Raw genomic sequence first — 17852 nt, 5'->3', positions numbered from 1 at the left:
TTGACTCGCGGTAATAATAGCTAACGTCGATTGGAAATGGCCGAGCAGAAACGGTGGCTGCGATATTCAGAGCGTGAAATAGCGGTTCTGCTCAAAGTCGACTTTCCAAGGGACACTTTGGGTTTTCTTAAGAATAGTTAATTTACCCCGAATAACCCCGACTTTTAGCTGTGTCTTCAAAATGGCTTGTGCAGTAGTAGTAATAGAATACATATACTGGCATTTTTATGGGTCTTTAGATGACTGATATTCGAAGTCCTGCCGTTTGCTTTATTATCTTTGGGAAACGGTTCAGAGTACAGCGCAAGAAGGGGATTCTTGTGAAATAGTAAGAGTAGGCTCAATGTTCAATACGGTGAACAAAGTAAGGTCACTGGGAGCATTCATGTTTTTGGTCAAAGTTAAATGATGTCCAAGCTTTTTTCAGTGAGAGACACATTCTGAAAAAATGACACAATCAAGGGCTACCAATGGTAACCTGGCAACAGCTTGATTGATACGATCTTACCTGCTCAAATATCATCAAAACAGCACTATTCATCTGGTAAGCCTCACGTTGAAATAGATTGAGAAGTAGTATCTTCCGCCAAATGGAAAAAGAACACCTTGTTTTAGCTGATCACAACCAAGTTGCACAAGTGCTAAAGAGACAAAACATATATCTCCGAAAATATGGATGGATTATTGTTTTTTAAGGGTACAGCAGCGTTCTTCAGCTTTCTCCCTTATCTCCATGTTTGTATCAATAAAAGTGCTTGTTATTGTCAGTGAATTTTGAACCTGCCAATCGTATCAGTTTGAGCCTTTCTTTTCTTCTTGCCCTTTTTTTGGCAGGTTGATTTATTTATTTGGCAGGTTGATCTTTCAATTATATAAGTCATTGTTTCGTGTTGAGACATTGCAAAGTACTACCTGCAGCAATTCAAGACAGTTAAGCAGGAAATCTTAGGGTCAACCACAATTGATCTCATTAACTTTAGATAATCCTAGTGTATGAAGGTTGCCAACACTCATCAATCATGCTAAATCTCTCCTAATATGTCTTTGCAGGTGAACCCAGTTAGAAAACCGTGTACGCTGAGTAAACATGCAGCTAGCTTGGATTCAGTGGCGGGTCATACAAAGACCTGCACATCTAGTCTGATTTGTCACATCCCCACTTTTGCCACTGTTTTCAATAAGTACCAAAGCGATATTAATTTGTTTGATTTGCAGTCCTGACTCTGAGCTGTGTGTCTATCCCATCTGTTGCATTCTTACAGAGGCTCGGAAATCGTTTTAAATACAGGGCAATCTTCCAATAAGATACAGACATCAGATTGGTGGCAGGAGTGAGGCAAATTGCTTTTTGACAGTGTATTTAAGATGGTAATCGAGTCATTTACCACAGCCAATTCAGTTTGCATTTTCATCTCCGTCCTCCCTTCCCCTTCTCATCTGTTCCACCCTTTCTCTGTATCGTTCTTTTTTAAAATCATTGTCAGCGATTTCTCACGCTACATTCTTGGAAAGTCCGTCGCCATGCCGGGTGGAGAAATACTACTTTTCCCCCCCAGAAGAGAAGCCTGAAATGGCCCCTAATTGCACCTGCCATTGGCCCATTAAGAGGCAGAGAAATTGGACGACTGCTGCCATCAACAGCCTCTAATGGGCCTTTTTTGCGGTTGCTATTTTCTGTTGCCAGCCCCACAGCGTACCCTTCGGAATGCAAAATAGGGATTGTGGAGGGACAATGCTCTGAGCGCATATGCCCAGGTTGGCACCAATTTCGGTGGGTTGTCGTCGATGGAGGTATGGGTAGAATTGTTTCTCTCTGTGCGATTTTCAATCAGCAACTGAGCATTTGTCCATGGATCCAAAGGTCAGCGGTTCAAATCCTATGTCTGACTGTGGTTGGTGGTTTTAGGGGTCCCTTGGGAGCACGGCGGACAAGCGGCACCTCACGAATAATAATAATAATATTAATGCATTACACTTGTAATACGCTTTACAAGACTGTATTACCAAGTTTCTCAATGCACTACACCAGGGGTGTCAAACTCAAATACACAGTGGGCCAAAATGTAAAACTTGAACAAAGTCGCGGGCCACCATTGAACAAATGAACCTTTTAATATGGACCCAAACAAGATTTGCTTTTACATTGAATATGGAACAAGCAACACTTATTACTATACAATATACAACTTAATAGTCCAGATATGCAAAATCTGAAAAAAAAAAAGTATAATACCGGTGGGCCAGGTCGAGTAGTCATTCGGTACAGCCTCGCGGGCCAAATATGATTACATTGCGGGCAAAATTTGGCCCGCGGGCCAGAGTTTGACACCTATGCGCTACACTGTCGTCATTATTCGTTCGCTCCACACTCGGTGGTGTTAAGCTACTGTTGTTGCCACAGCCGCCCTCGGGTAGACTGAGTCTGTCCATCAGCCCCTCCGACCACCACTCACTCACTCACTCACTCACTCACTCACTCACTCACTCACTCACTCACTCCTTCCCTGCTTAGCTCCCAAGATCTGACGGAGTTGGGCATAGCAAAGGTGGTATGACGAAGCGTAACCCTGTGCACTATCTGAGTTTCTTTCTTATGGTTAGGGCTAAGGTTAGGAGTTATGGTTATGTGTCGGACTGGAAAACAGCAGAACTTGTCTGGAAGGATTACTTTTCTCCAAAACCTTGGTGGGTTGCTTACTACTGCTGAATATGAATAAATAATGCATGAGTTTGTAATGCAAACTGGACAGTCTTATAAAGCCTTTTTTTTTTTTTTTTGAGACAATTACATAAATATCATTTACATTCGTAATTTCATATGGATTTGGAGCTGTTTGGCTGTTATCCATGCCATGAAATACTCAACTTGTCAATCAAATGTCTCCACTTGAAATATTCAAATAATTATCCATTTATGGCCATATTTTGGGTATTTGGTAAAGATTCAATGGCAGATCAATCAACTTTTATCCAGAAAAGTTGCGGACAAGACACTTGGTCCACCTTTTCTTTCTCAATGTGGTTTGTAACTGATATAGATAGAGCAGAGCACTCCTCCAATCTGTTATGAAATACAAACAGAAACTTATGCTTGGAGGATCCCTGAATAAGTATGTGACACGAGTACACTGTACAACGTTCATTGCTAAGATGATATTATCAAGAAAGAAATTGAATTGAGTTTTCTTGCTGTATATTTGTATTATATTTATATTTGCGTGTGTTTATGAATCAGTCATTTTTGACTTGATGCATATGACTGGTTTTGCCAAGACGCTAATCAAACTTGAGTCATCAAGCTAACAAGCTGAAAGCCTTTGAGAGAGGCTGTTGGCACAGATTGACATTTATTCTTGTCTACAACATTTGTTTTTGCTCCACACACACGAATAATTCAAAGAAAGTTGGAGTTTACAAAAGTTTACCGACGGCACGTGCAACCCCAGACATCCATTGCATGACAGAGCGGAACATCTTCCCCCTTTGTTCATCTTTGTTGTTTGTGAGCTTTTGTAGTTTCTGTTCCATTGCATCATGAAGTCCATTTCTCACTCTCCCACTTCCATGCCGCCCCTCTCTCCGCTCCACGATAAGGCCAGTGTAGAAAGGGCTGCAGGCTGCTGGGCTGGTTAATTGGAACGGCTCAGACTGGAGGCCTGGCCAGTGAGCCTTGTGCCTGACACCAAAAACATCTGCAGGCGGCGAGACGGTCGTACCACGCTGTCAGCTGTGCACACGAGCGCGGGCACCGTGAACTTAATCAGCCCCGGTTAGCCCCGAGCAAACATTTTAGACTTCCATGTCAGCCACTGGATTATTGTTAGGGATACAGATACGCATGGGACTTGTTGAGTGCACAAATATTATGTTGGATTTCAAACCATCTTGCCGTCCTTTATCTGCAGACGTCATGAAGTTCGCCTTGTCAGCAAACTCTTTCCCTGTTCTTTGCAAAGACTTGTGTGTCTCATCCTCCGCAGTTTCTGATGGGTTGAATTTTTGAGCCACTCTTGAGAAACACGTGGTCAGTTTGGGTCAAAACAAAAATCAAGGCTAACATGATTGAAATAGGACACGAGAATCTCCAGAAGTGCACGGACAAAGAGCAGATTTCTACCAAATAAAAAGGGGAAGGCACTAAACAATATTACAGGACCTGTTTTTTCTATCAGATTTTTTACAAAAATGTTTTTTTGCTCTTTCTGAATCTTTCTTCACATTCATGTGCATTGATATTTCGATCAAATTGCTACTCTTTGTGCAGGTTTTGACCTGTAGCAAATAGTGCATAACCGCTGCATTTGATAGCATTCCCAATTATCTCTGGTCATCTCCCTTGACTATAATAATTAACCTTCACAAGGCTTCCCACACTTTACTTCAACACCCATCACTGAAACACAATACCAATTGAACTCCTTAGAAAATTTAGTGGTATAGCGCCCAGAAAGACCCGTACAGACACCGGGAGAACATGGAAGCTTCACCGAGACCTGCCCGACAATTTGACAATCAGACTGAAAATAGCGGCGTCGTATGCATGTGTATGTACAACAACACTGTCTCCAAGTACTTATTGCGGTAAAACAGTGAGAGGGAACCACTGATTTTGAAACAATCATCGCAATCACGCTACTTATGAGAGGAACATTGCAAAATGGGCAACGAGAATGAGACACCAACACTTGTAAAACACACGAGAGTGGCCGCCGCGCTTCTCAAGATGCAATCACATCCGACACACGACCACCATGCCCCTTACCGACAAATCATCTTCTACACATCAGCCATTAGCGTGCCTTCGGCGGCTTTCATTAGGCTGCGGTTTTAATGTAGCGATCGGAGTGTGAGAGACGGACAGGGGAAGCACACAAACTGGAATCGAGACGGGATTCATGGCCGTTTACTGGAAGACGAATCTTTGGGGTCCATTTGTCTCCCAACAATTAACAACACGCGTTGAAATTGCGTTTTCAGTTCAACAGTTAATCATTTGGAGAAATTAGACATATCAGATTCAAACCTTTTATGTTGATTAAGGACACATTGTTTGAAAATCAGATACGTGCAGTGTTTTCCGCAACAAATTCAACAAGCTGTCTAAAAATCCAGTGATGCATTCATTTTTCACCAAGATCGTTGCACAAAGCCTTCTCCAGCATAGCCCCAAAAGATTTTCAAAGGGCTTAAGATCTGGACTCTGTGGTGGCCAATCCATGTCATGCTTCGTGAGCCACTCTTTCACCACGTGAGCCCGATGAATCCTGGCGTTGTCACCTTGGATTATCCATTGACCTAATACCATTGACGTAATAACTTGGTCATTCAGGATGTTCAGGTCGTCAGCTGATCCCACTCTTTGGGCACACGGTGTCGTAGAACCTAGGCCTGACTGACTGCAGCAACTGTGCAAAAATCATTGAAATGAACAGATGCCAAAGATTTGACTCTCATCAAAAGTCGCGTAACCGAGCCGCTCCGCAGATCCGATCCGGCCATGAACGGCATCACTCACTCCTGCCCCTTTCATCCTTCTTACTACTCCCCCTCTGGCACTAACCTCCTAATTCCACACACTTCTATGGCCCGCTCCCTTTCGCTCAGCCTCCCTCCCCTTCCCTTTATGTAGCCATCCATCACTGCTCTGCTATGGCAAACCCGCACTTTTTAGCCTCGCCCCGGATAGAGGCACTTACCGGCAGGTGCGGGCACCAGCGGTGATTTACATACACCTCGGTGTAGGTGCGAGGCTTAGCGGTTGGAGGGCGGTCCTCGCGGTTAAGGCCTGTAATGAGCTGAGCTAGTCTAAATTTTCTTTAGTTTGAGAATTATTCCCCCTTTACTCTGCTATCTTCGCTAACTCGCAAACAATGGAGGTAAAGAAAGGCCTATCGACTTCAAGCTTAAATGTTTTAAATGAAAAGCTATGAACAAATTCCGCCATGTTTCTTGCAAGTGTATAGCAATAGACTTTTATTAGCTACAGCGATAAAAATAAGGAAATCAGAGCCTTGGAACAGTTCCAGGGTCACTATAATGGTCAATTTAACTCACCTCCTTTATAGGCGCTTTTGGGGGAACTTTTTCAGGTCCTTCTCTGGGGGCAGTACTTTCTAGTCAGACCAGAAACTCTTCAGTGAAAGGGTTACATCGCAAGATAAGGCGAGCCCTTGTGGATCGCTGCATTTGGCATTTGTCTTTAAATATTGATTAAAAACGCACAATCCAGCTGTCAATTTCAAGCCAGTGACACTCACCCACATCTGCATTATGGGCTACTATTTGCAGTCGTTGCTGTGAACAAAAAATAATGGTATTAAAGATTACAGCCATATTGATGAACTACATGTGACTTTCTGACAATCTCCACTAAAACGACTTCCTAAATCCTTCCATCACATAAATACAAGGCACGAAGGTGACTGATTTAAAGAGGACAAGCTCGCTGACCTGTTCCTACTGATTCAACAGAGCTCAACAACATTAAACAGAGCGCACCTGCCTGTCTCGCACTCCCTCCTTTGTTCTTTCCTCTTCATCTTTTCGCACAACATCCTAAAACTGACAAGGCGCACTCGCTTTGCTCTCAGCGATTCACCTTGTTGAGGTTTTATGGCGAAAGGTGTAACAAGTGCGGGTGGCGCTTGTCACCATGAATCACTGAGTGTCAAAGCGCTAACGGCGAGGCTAAAGCGCTTGATCTCTTTCATTAGCATCCTCTCATAGGGGCCAAATGTGGTTAGCGCTAACACCCGGAGCTAGTCAGTTGTGGCGCGTGGCTGAGTAGGTTGATCAAAACAGCTTTTTCACCTCAGTGTTATCTTGACTCAGAGCATATATTAGCAGAATGATAGCTTTTTTCATACAAACATAGCCTCTGCTTTTGACGCCGGTTATTTGAGATGTGTCTAACATAGAGGCATGAGTCCTGGGAGTGTGCGTCATAGATCAAAAGTGTGTTTTCTGTATGTGAAACAGTAACACGGGTCAGGTTTTCTTTTAATATTTCTATAAATGTGAAAGTTATCTGCAACATATCTTATTTTTAAGGCTGCTAAAGTAATTTTATATGAAATGTAATGGAAACACGTTTTTCTACTTAAATTCATCCTCTTCTGTTGGCAGTTACACGTAAGGTTGACTTTAAGTCTGTCTGCATTTGTGCATTTGACTAGCCTGGCCTTAGCCATCCGTAAACTCTGGTGGCCGCGTTACATCGATTGAATTTCAACCTGCCATTCAGCGAGCGAGGGAGGCGGGTGTTGTAGGTGACGTCAAGCATTTGCACCACATTTGCTGGTTGTAGTTTGGTAATGGCGGCGGATACGAAAGTAATGGAAGCTCTTCAATCCGTCCTGGCTCGGTTCCCAAATATCCAGAAATTAAAACTGAAGCCTTGGAATGTGCAAGGAATGTCCCCAAGAGTTATGATAGAGTTATGATGGCTGCTTTACTCACTCGGCCGCATTACATACGTCACGACCAAATGCTAGCGAAAATCATGACTGATGACTGAAAGAGATATTACATTTTGAACTTGATATTATCTATATTATTTATCGGTTTGTTCGCCTCGTAGTTTTGGGGGGTCCTGGCCTGAAAAGCTTGGAAATCCCCTGGGCCAGCAAATCAATGGTGCTGTGATGAACACACTGAAAGCAGAACATATTTTGTGATGGATGGCGATTCGCAAATTGAAACCAGTCTTCAATATAGGTAGAATGACTTAATTCTTAATTCGGTTTGTTGAAATAATCTGCTTTGAAAAGTACCTGATAATTCAAATATCTATTGCATTTTGAGCCATCCGTCTTGCTCACGCTGCCTTGATATTTCATGTAGCTTCTTTTTCACCTTCTGACTTGGATGCATGTATTTAAACACCCTCGATCTGCCACTGTAGTTAATGCTGGCACAGCGGGCTGTGGGCTTCATGCCGCCGGATGGTGCACAACTGAGCGCTCATCTACTTGGCTCTACTAAGATATACCTTCATATAATGAATGAGTATCTGTTCATGTTTGAAAGATATACGAACAGTAAATGTAGCTCAGGTTTTTATGTCATTAAAGGGATTTCTCTAATGATGGCGTTCTTTTGTAAACCCTCTGGATTATCCATATAGTCTTTGTCAGCGCGCAACTTTATGCAAAACATCTCGTTCCTCTGCTTTTTCGCTGATAAACGGCCTTTTTATTGTACTTGAAAAATGCTGTAATGCCACATTTGCAAGTCGGATGAGGGTTTCATCACGGCTTGTTCAGCAGGGATGAGAGCAATGTGAGGACACTGGTTATGATGCAAAAGAAAACCACCCTGACCACTGCTGCTTTAATCGCACGCTTCTGCCGGCCGTGTCCACCGCTGTACGGAAGAAATCTGCATATTCAATGTATGACCTAGATGACGGAATAAAAATGGTTTTGTGTAAGTAACATTGTACAGGGGTAGAAATAAAGCTGAGACAGGTTCCTGCGGTGGCGGTAGCATTCCCTACGGAGTACCTTCGTTGTGGAAGTTCGGGCGGTGGCGCCGTATGACCGAGCACGTCTCCCTGGGGGAGTACGGCTTTAACCAGAAGCCGCAGACGCGGTTTGGGGAAGCGCTCAGACAAGCCGGCTGAGTGCGAAAGCTAAGATGTTACAAAAAAAGTGTTGTTCTTGAAGTACAAAGGATTACGCTAAACCAGGTAATGAAGGGCATGTTAGGTGATGGGCTCCAGGGCTTCTGGGCCCATGAGGTTACTGGTGGGATTACTGAACGAAGTTGTAATTGACCAAATACTGCCTCATTAACGGCCTTTGTACCTCATGTATTCATTCACCGATATTGACAGCAAGTAGGTGACGCTGTAATCCAAATACAGCATGGTCATGTCCAACGGGAGAAATATACATATGCATGTGCAGACATTACTAGACTTTCTCACAATTACAAAAACATTTTTTTTTTTTTAAACATGAAATTCCTAGCCTTACAATATTTACTTATTCAAAAACTAAATATCCAAAATCCCCTCTGAAAAAGAACTAATATATCAACAAAATAACACATTTAAACTTGGATCTGGCCATTATTGAGATTATGCTGCTGAAAATTGTGACAATTTGACCACTTTTAATCAGAAAATGCCTTTTTTCATAATTATATCAATAATCCACAGCAAAAGTTTCAAATTTAACCCTGCTCTGCCCCTCCCTCTCTCCCTCTCTCCCCTCACCCACGCCCCTCACTCCATGTACACAAGCTGCTCTGATGATGGATTCAAAGATAAACGGAATCTCATTAATCTTGTGTGCAACATAATATTATCAGCAGAATGAATTAGTAAACATTTTGATACTTTGATACTTGATACTGCAATTTTCATGTAAAGCTGTGACTTTTGGCATTTGGAACCAAGTTTCTAGTGCAGATGTTTGATTTCCTGCAACCTCTCAAAAACAATATGATCCGACTGCTCTCTGTAGATATTGGATTATTAAACAAACAATGGTATTTGTTTAATAAACTGCATTAGAACCGGTCACTCAGATGTTTGTCAGTTTGCTTTTGCCTCTGACAGTGTTAGCCGCTAACAAAGAATGCGGCTTCTGCTGCTTCAAACATTTACAATTAAGCATTTGTGACCCCTGCGCATGTATGTGTTGACATGGTGAGGGAGGTGTTCCGGGTGAGGCTCTGCTTCGTGAGGCTCTGCTTCTGCGGGACAAAGTTAGCTTGCTGTTAAAAAAGCGTAGGTGGCACATCATGTGGGAAATCCGGCCCGCAAAATGTTGTAGGTGAGGGCAGCTTTAGATATGAAACGCTAAGATTCCTTGTTTAACTATATCTATATTGCGATAAGAAGTCATGCCAAAGGACAAAAAGGCCACATGCAATTGCAGTGTTGTGAGTCAAAAAGTGAATGGTGAGTTTGCTTGTTCTTTCAGTGTCTGCATAGAATTCCTCCATGTGTCATTATTTGTCGTTATTAAATAAATGTAAAACAAAAACAGAAATCACAATTTGATTCAACAGCTCTTAGCTGTGTTTAACTCCTCTACTGTAGACTCACTATGACGGCTATTTACTTGCAGAGATGTAAAAGCAGGTAAGAATGCCCCGGTAACAAACCCTGTCAGAAAATAGCTCCATCAAACTGATCCTGCACCACAAAAGTTACGAGTCTGTAATATTTCCTTCGCGGTTAAATCACAAACCAGCCTTCCGTTTCTAAAAGTGTTAAGACAGATCCCTGTAGTTGTGAGTGCCTGCGAGTCAAACAATGCTTCATCGCAAACAGCTCCGGTAAAGCAGGCAGCTGCACATAGATCCATCCTCCTCCTCTCCTCAGCGCAGCATCTCTGGAGGCTTGTTATGTTTCCTCCATGTCCTTGGGATTTAATTGTACCATCAGGCCCCGGGCTCGGCATAAAGCCTGCCAATACTCCCTAATAACCAGCAACGCAATGCTCTGAGGACACAGGCACGCTCAACATACTGAAAGCTGTGTGGAATCGGCACTGAGCAAAGACAAGGAAGCAGTCATCCGGCTGCAGCACGGGAGTCGCCCAGCACAAAACAATTTGAATAAATATTCATTGTGAGCCCGAGAGGGGGGGAGATTTGGTTAAAAGAACATTCGCTAAATGGAATTTTGGCACGTTGGTGTTTGTAATGCCTCAATGGCCTGATCTGCGGGGCTGTTTATGGCTGCAAAGCTTTCTGTTATTGTTGAAATTATGAAAACAATTATGTTCGAATAAATTAGGTCCAACTGACTAATTCTTATACAAAATAATACCAAATTGCAATGTTTTATGGGAAAACAATAGACAGTCTCCAAAGGCTTTCAATTACAACACTGGTTCTTTGGACTGCACGATTCTAAAACATGGTTTCCGACTATAATGTCCAGCCTCATGGCATCTTTGAGCATGTTAAGAAGCTACTATGTCCTGTCCTCTACCGCTGGCATCGATGACCATAGCAACAATGATTTACTTTTGCTTGTAAAGACGTATCATTCAACCGTCTGCAGAAGTTATTGCTAGAGAATGAGAAAGCAGAATACAGAGAGTGTTCTGAGTCTCTTTCAGGCATTGTACTCCCAAGAAACACGATGCTTAGTGAGCAGAATTGGACTTTAAAGCAAACACTGGTGCACTTACCGGGAAAGTCCACTTTGTTTTGTGCAGCCCTTGAGCATGCCACCGGAAACCGGGCAGAACAGTGCTTCCAGATCAAACCATTAGGAACAGTAAGTCCCCAAAACAAGTACGGATCAACCCAGTAACAAGCCGTATGACCTTATCCGTGGTGGATAAAAGCTTTTACTCAAAAGAAAATTGATGACAAGAGGAACTGCAAGAGCTTTTCTGGTTGCTTAGGGCAGTTTATTTTAAAGCAGTCAAGGTTGTACATGAAATTGAGTGTCAGGCCTATAAATGTCTAACCTCTGTGGACAATAGTTTAGTTTTCGTGTTTTTATTTTATTCTGTTTTCAAGAACGCGCAATCCCATCCTCGTCCATCCATAAAGAAAGGCTACAGTCTGACGCCTTTGTGTGTGCGTCTTTCAACATCCTCCCTCTGCATCATCTTTGTTGAGAGCTGTGGCAGGGGTGAAACCTATCTTTAATTGTAGACTTTCTGCAAATTAAATCTCACTCCAGAAATAATGGCCAAGGATTAAGGCCAGGCCCCGGGGTCAAGACTGGCTATTCATGAAACCATCGACTCGTCTGCCGCACTCGGCGCCGAGTCCCATCTCATTTAATGAAGTGAGCGTTTGCGTGCACATGTCCGCGGTGTGTGCGTGCGCATGTTCCCGGGCTGATTGCCCAAAGTATGTACGGGTGATGGCTCTTTTCAGAAACTATTATGCTAAGGGGGTCTTGACGACGCGCAACAAGATGTGGACAGCCTGGTCGGTCGGGTCTATTGATTTACCAAGACACATTAAGTGGGCTCAGAGACCTTTCCATCTATTCGCATTTTCTTCAGAACTCATCTCACTGAAGCAGCACACATGTTTTGGGACCATACGGAATGTTCGGTGTCCAACTAACTGGTGGAAAGGGGCGCAGTTGTAGAAAGGTCAAGGTGGGGATCTGTAGAATAAAGGCTACATGACAGTAAGACCATACATCCATGGAAAGAATGAGATCAGCGGTTTGAATACCAGAGCTGACTGGTGCAAGACTGTCTTGGGGCGAGACACTTCACCCACCATGTGTCTGTATGAGCGTAGAGTGTGGATGAGTGATTGGTGATGGTCAGTACATATGGGCAGCATCGGATCCGTCTGCAGCTGTGACTTTAACCCCACCAAGTATGGGATGACTGAATGAACTACAAACCAAATGTGAGAAACATCAGTCGAATACAAACAGAACGGGCACAATTAGCAAAACTGCAAATATTTAGGTACAACAATCTCCATTAACATGTTCCTCTTGTTTAAGTTTCCACTTCATGTTTCAGTGTTGTGTCAGACGTTAAAGCTCCTGGACATGTGCACTATGACATGAATTTTGATTTTTTACCCAAATTCTATTCCGATTGCAAAACTCATGGAAAAAATGAGGGATTGAGTTGCAAAATGACTTACAATTCCGGAAAGTTTTTTTTTTTTTTTTGTAAAGAGAAATCAATGGGTCTGCTGTGGCTAAACAAACCTAAAGGTTGGTGGGTTAATCCCAGCTCCATATTGATGTGCCCTTGGGCGAGATGTTTCACCCGTGATTGTGGTGTGCCAAAGTGACTGATCGGAGGTGGTCGAAGGAGCCGATATGCAACCATTGTAGCATATCCAGTCCATGGTTGCCCGCTCCATCACTTCCTGCTCCATGTTTGAGCCTGTCCCAGGTTGTCTTTTGCCGCCTGCCCAGTTTTCTGGTTCCCCATGCCCAATTTCAGGTGAGGTTATATATATATATATATATATACTCCCTCAGTTCTTTCAGTCTTTGCTCGAGTGTCAACCAGTCAAGAGAGACATTTTCATTTCCTGGAGCTGTGGAAAATGCACTGTGAATCCATCCCCGTTTGGGACGTCTGCCTGAAGTGCGTTTACCTGCCTTAGAAAAACAAGGCCCTGTTTGGGAATATTTCAGTTAACCTTCTTTGGCTGTTGTTTGGTTTTATCCAGTGTAATGGATTTGGAAAATATAAGACCAACGCATTGCTATTAGGACATACTTTATTGGCTGTGCTTCAAATACTTTTTACTGATTGGACTTATTTTCTTCTTTGCAAAGTCTTGATATTTGTTGTTGCTTTCAGGGAAATGGGCAGAGCACAAACTATCTTCCAGTAGAAGTGTAAGAAATAAGATCCATGCGTACAGATAAACGCAATGGCAACTTAAAGATCCGTTGAAGCTTTGAAACGAAATTAGTGGCATGAATTTAAATATAGCCCATCTTCCAGAAACTGAAGGCAGATGGGAGATAACGAAATTGAAGCGCATGTTAGGGCTATCAACGCATTACTGATTATGTTCGGAATATGTAATTTAATCATGCCCCTTTTTCACTCTCTCTCTCTCTGCTTTCTTCTCTTGCAGATTACCACCTGCCTGCAGAATGATGGAATCCACGCCGTCATGAACCCCTATGGTCCGTGAAGGAGACGAGTCGAAAACAATGATTGCATTTCATTCATTGGAAGACGGTAGTGCTTTCTGACACCGGTTTGCTTCCATTCTTCCCGCTCCCACGTTTTTTTGAGCGCAGAGCGGCATTCCTGGGATATTACAACACGAGATACCATTTTTTTGGGGGCGATAAGGTTATTTGAAGAAACAAATTATCGTAGTACCTCTCCCTTGCCCCCCCTTTTCTTTGCTCCCGCGGGGCACCGGCTGATGGAGAGCGAAAAGAAAGACTCAGGATAAGAATTGAAACAGCAAAGTGGGAACAACTGCCCGTTCGTTCAGTTTCACGCGGAAGGAGTATTCTGAAATTGACCGGCGAGTGAGAGTCTTTTCCGAACTTCGCTAAATCAAGTCCGCTAGCGAGTGACGCGGGGGAAACGCAAGCATGACGAGGTTAAGATTGGAGCCCTTGTGGATTCTGGCCTTGTGCGCTTTCGTCACCACAGTTCGAATGTTGGAGTTCGGCGGAGGCCCTGGCCAATGGGCGCGCTACGGCCGCTGGGAGGCCGGATCTGTCGGCGAGTTGAGCTTTAGCATCAAGACCAACGTCAGCAAAGCCTTGGTGCTCTACCTGGACGACGGCGGAAACTGCGACTTCCTGGAGTTGCTGGTCGCGAACGGGCGGCTCCAGCTCCGCTTCGCCATCCACTGCGCCGAACCGGCCACCTTGCACATGGAGACGCGCATCAACGACGACCGCTGGCACATGGTCCTGCTCACCAGGAATTTTCGGGAGACCCTTCTGATGGTGGACGGCGAGACCAAAGTGGCCGAGGTCAAATCGAAGCGGAAGGAGATGGCGGTGGTCAGCGATCTGTTCGTCGGGGGGATCCCGCCCGACGTACGCCTCTCCGCGCTCACCTCGAGCACGGTCAAGTACGAGCCGCCGTTCCAAGGCCTGATATCCAACCTGAAGGTCGGGGAGATACCGCCTACTCTGCTCAACAGCCAAGGGATTCAGAGCGACCTGGAGTATCTTTGCACCAAACAGAATCCGTGCTTCAACGGAGGATTTTGCTCGATTCAGTACGGGGAGGTTCACTGCGACTGCACCAACACCCGCTTCAAGGGGAAGTACTGCAAGGAAGGTAAGGGCTGCTCCATGCCATTTGATTTTTGCTTTTTGGAGAATTATAGAGGAAAATAGGGCATACATACAGTACATATAGACGTGCATACAGTATCTGCTGATTGCAAACAGTTGTTGGGTAAGAGGTTTGGAAATTGATGCCATTAGATCGCAAAATGTTTATCAAGATTATGAATTATTGGATAATTCATAATCTTGCTGAGAGTCTTGCCCCGAGTGTGACAATTGTGGAATTTTGTTAATTGTTGATAAACATTTACATTCAGTTGATTGAGTGTTGATTAGGTTTCCTCTTTGCTTGCTTGTTCTGCAATGTTGAAGTTGTGTCATCTTTACACTTAGGATTTGCACACGTAATTTAGAGGAATCAGCTCTATGTAACTTGGGATCCTGAGGGAGAACATGTTCTACAGCTCTGTCTCCTTATACGTTGTTTGAGCTGAGGACATATTGAGAGATTAAATAGTGCAATCCAAGTGTGTGTTATTATAATATCATTATTGTATAAATGATTTGTACATTTAATCCTTAGGCTGTGAAAGCCACATGAACATGAGAACTAAAGCGAAATATGAATAACGTTTACATCATGCTAATATGTTCTTACTGTCAGACCTGTGTGTTATTTTGTACCTTACAGTTTCGGCTACAACTGTGTCATTACCGGAAGACCTGATGAACCTAATTGGACTATATTTACATCCTGTTGTAGTAAAATATTTGAGTTGTTGTGAATAAACTGTTCAGTAAAAATCAAAATGATGATTTGAACATGTTTACCCTAGATCTTGGACATACATATTAGATATTTCAGGTTGATCCACAACAATAAATCCATCCTATTCTACTTTCGAAAAGACAGATTGGGATTTTCATCACAATGCTCAACTTTGATGCATTTCTTGTGCGAGATTTGTAGGCGACTCATTGACTTGTTTTTTCAGCCCAAACTTTTTCCATAAATTATTGAGTAGTCGTAGAAACGTATTGTCCCCGTGGGGAAATTCATTTGCAGTGAGTGGAAATACACAAAGACAACAATGACCACAGCAGACAGATCCAAACATTGACAACATACAAAGAACAAACCACGGCCCGTCACTCTCAGTTTGTTGAAATCACTACCTACGTTCCTTAAAACCTTCTCTGACAGACCAGCTGTACAGAATAGAAAAAATCACTGTTGGTTACTTCATATTGTTGGTTTGTTTAATTGTAAAATGGCTTGTGACATAAATGACTGCCTGGTCCTGTTTTTAGACAGGGCGGGGCACCTGTACCTTCGACCTGAGGGTAGCAGCTCAAACTCTCTAAACAGAGGATGTTTTGAGTCCGATAATATACAGTATGACATATTCTTACTCAAAGTACCACATTATTATCTCACTATTTCCACGTTCTCACCATGCAATTACTGTGATACCCAATGTTTTAGTAACACTTGGCATCAACTGAAATCTCTGGCTTGATGATTGACTTTCTTCAATGTTTGGTTCACCTCTCTTAGTCATGCTTCTATTTTCCTCAGCTGAGCCTTATCTGGGTTATTGTTATCATCACGATTCCCCATGCAAATAGATGGCATATGACTCACGTCCTTTGTGCGCCTGTTTGGGTGTCTGTTTCCAGCGCTTGCTTGTGTAGTCGGTTGCATTCTCCCTCCAGCCTGTTATTGAACTGCTGAATGTTGAGAAAGAATTGGGATTATACCATATGACTCATGCAATAGTCCCCGGCAGACACGGCGCAGGTGCTACTTGGAATACACTTTTTTTTCTTTTTTTTGGGCGAGCAATACTTAACATCAAAGGTGCTGAATATATGTGAATTTCCAAGGCACTGAGACACTTGCGTTTACAGAATGGTTCCTGCAGAGTTCATTTTCGTTCTCTTTGCCTCTATTTGATCTTCAGGCCAATTATTTTCCATCCTTTAAAGCTTGTAACCACTTAATTTCTTTTACTAGAGTAATCTTGATTTTTTTTTAAATCCAAACAAAATGGGCCACCAACTCCTGCTGGTATCGGAAAAAAGAAAAATGTTGGGCACAGGTTTATAGGGCCCTTGATGCTGTTGTACACAAAGTTTGGACCCCCCTTAATCCAAACATTAGGCGCGTGTTTGATGTCGCCGACACTTATGGTTACATTTTATCCCCCTTAAAGTGACAGTCTGTAAGTTTGCAAAGTGATGAAAGATGGAGTGGAATTTAGAGAACAAGTTCCTCCCCTCTTGGATCAGAAAACCACTCCTAGTTTGGAAAATGAGGAAAGCAGGAACAGAATTTTCAAAAGTAAATGATCATGCTCCCCCCTGATTGAACCTGACAGGCTGGTTCACAGGATTCTGCTCGTCTCATTGGTCAAAGTGGTATCCCGGGGTATCTATATGAATATTACTTATGACCCTGGCGGTCAGATTTAGTGTACACAATCTATTTTGTAAAACATTTAACCTCTTAACCCCCACTTGAACTGACCACATTCTCTCCTGTTTGGCTTTACCCAAATCTAAAAGCAAACAGCGACGTAAATGAGGATGAAAACGCAACAAAAAGGCGAAAAAAAAGGGACACAAACGTGCGGGAAAACAACAATAACACAATACATACAAGCGACAAAAAGCACAACTACAGAGAGAGCAAAAAGGCAACAAAAAAGCCACAAAAAACATGACAAAAATATGACACAAAAACTACGAAAACACAACAAAGAAAAGAGACAAAAACTAAGCTTAAAAAATGTGACAAATAAGCTAACATCAGTTTTGTGGGTCTTTGCTTTCAAAGGAGGCGTTACTTTGGCCTATAGGCCGTGAGCTCCAGTCGAGAAGCTTTTAGATTTGGATAAAATGTGCTCGTTTAAGGCGGGGGTTGAGAGGTTTCCGAGAAACATCTGGATTTAGTGTTATTTATTCAAACGCCAACGCGTTTTGACCGTTAGGTCAAGGCAGAGTAACACAGCTGTAGCAGGTTTAAATATCTGGTCAGTTTTAGAGGACAGACACGTCCTGTGTACTGGATCCAAAAAACAGAGATCTGCACAACCGTATGCTCACCTATTTCTATTACTCACACCGGCAAATAACATCTTATGCAGGGAAAAAACATACAAAATATTTA

General features: G+C 43.0%; 1 protein-coding gene across 8 annotated transcripts in view; it reads left to right on the top strand.

The window, feature by feature from the left end:
* The window catches only part of nrxn2b (neurexin 2b), a 1057142-nt gene that overhangs the window by 93724 nt on the left and 945566 nt on the right, over window positions 1-17852 (top strand). For all 8 annotated transcript variants that reach the window (XM_079579566.1, XM_079579564.1, XM_079579563.1 and 5 more), the window contains exon 2: window positions 13552-14729. In XM_079579566.1, coding sequence (XP_079435692.1) covers window positions 14027-14729 — 703 coding nt within the window. In that variant the 5' untranslated portion in view covers window positions 13552-14026. The remainder of the gene's footprint in view (window positions 1-13551; window positions 14730-17852) is intronic.

This window comes from Gobius niger (genome assembly GCF_951799975.1).
Source record: "Gobius niger genome assembly, chromosome: 21".
Classification (NCBI taxonomy): domain Eukaryota; kingdom Metazoa; phylum Chordata; class Actinopteri; order Gobiiformes; family Gobiidae; genus Gobius; species Gobius niger.
The sequence above is the reverse complement of the archived record's forward strand: the minus strand, read 5'-3'. Positions and strand labels throughout refer to the sequence as shown.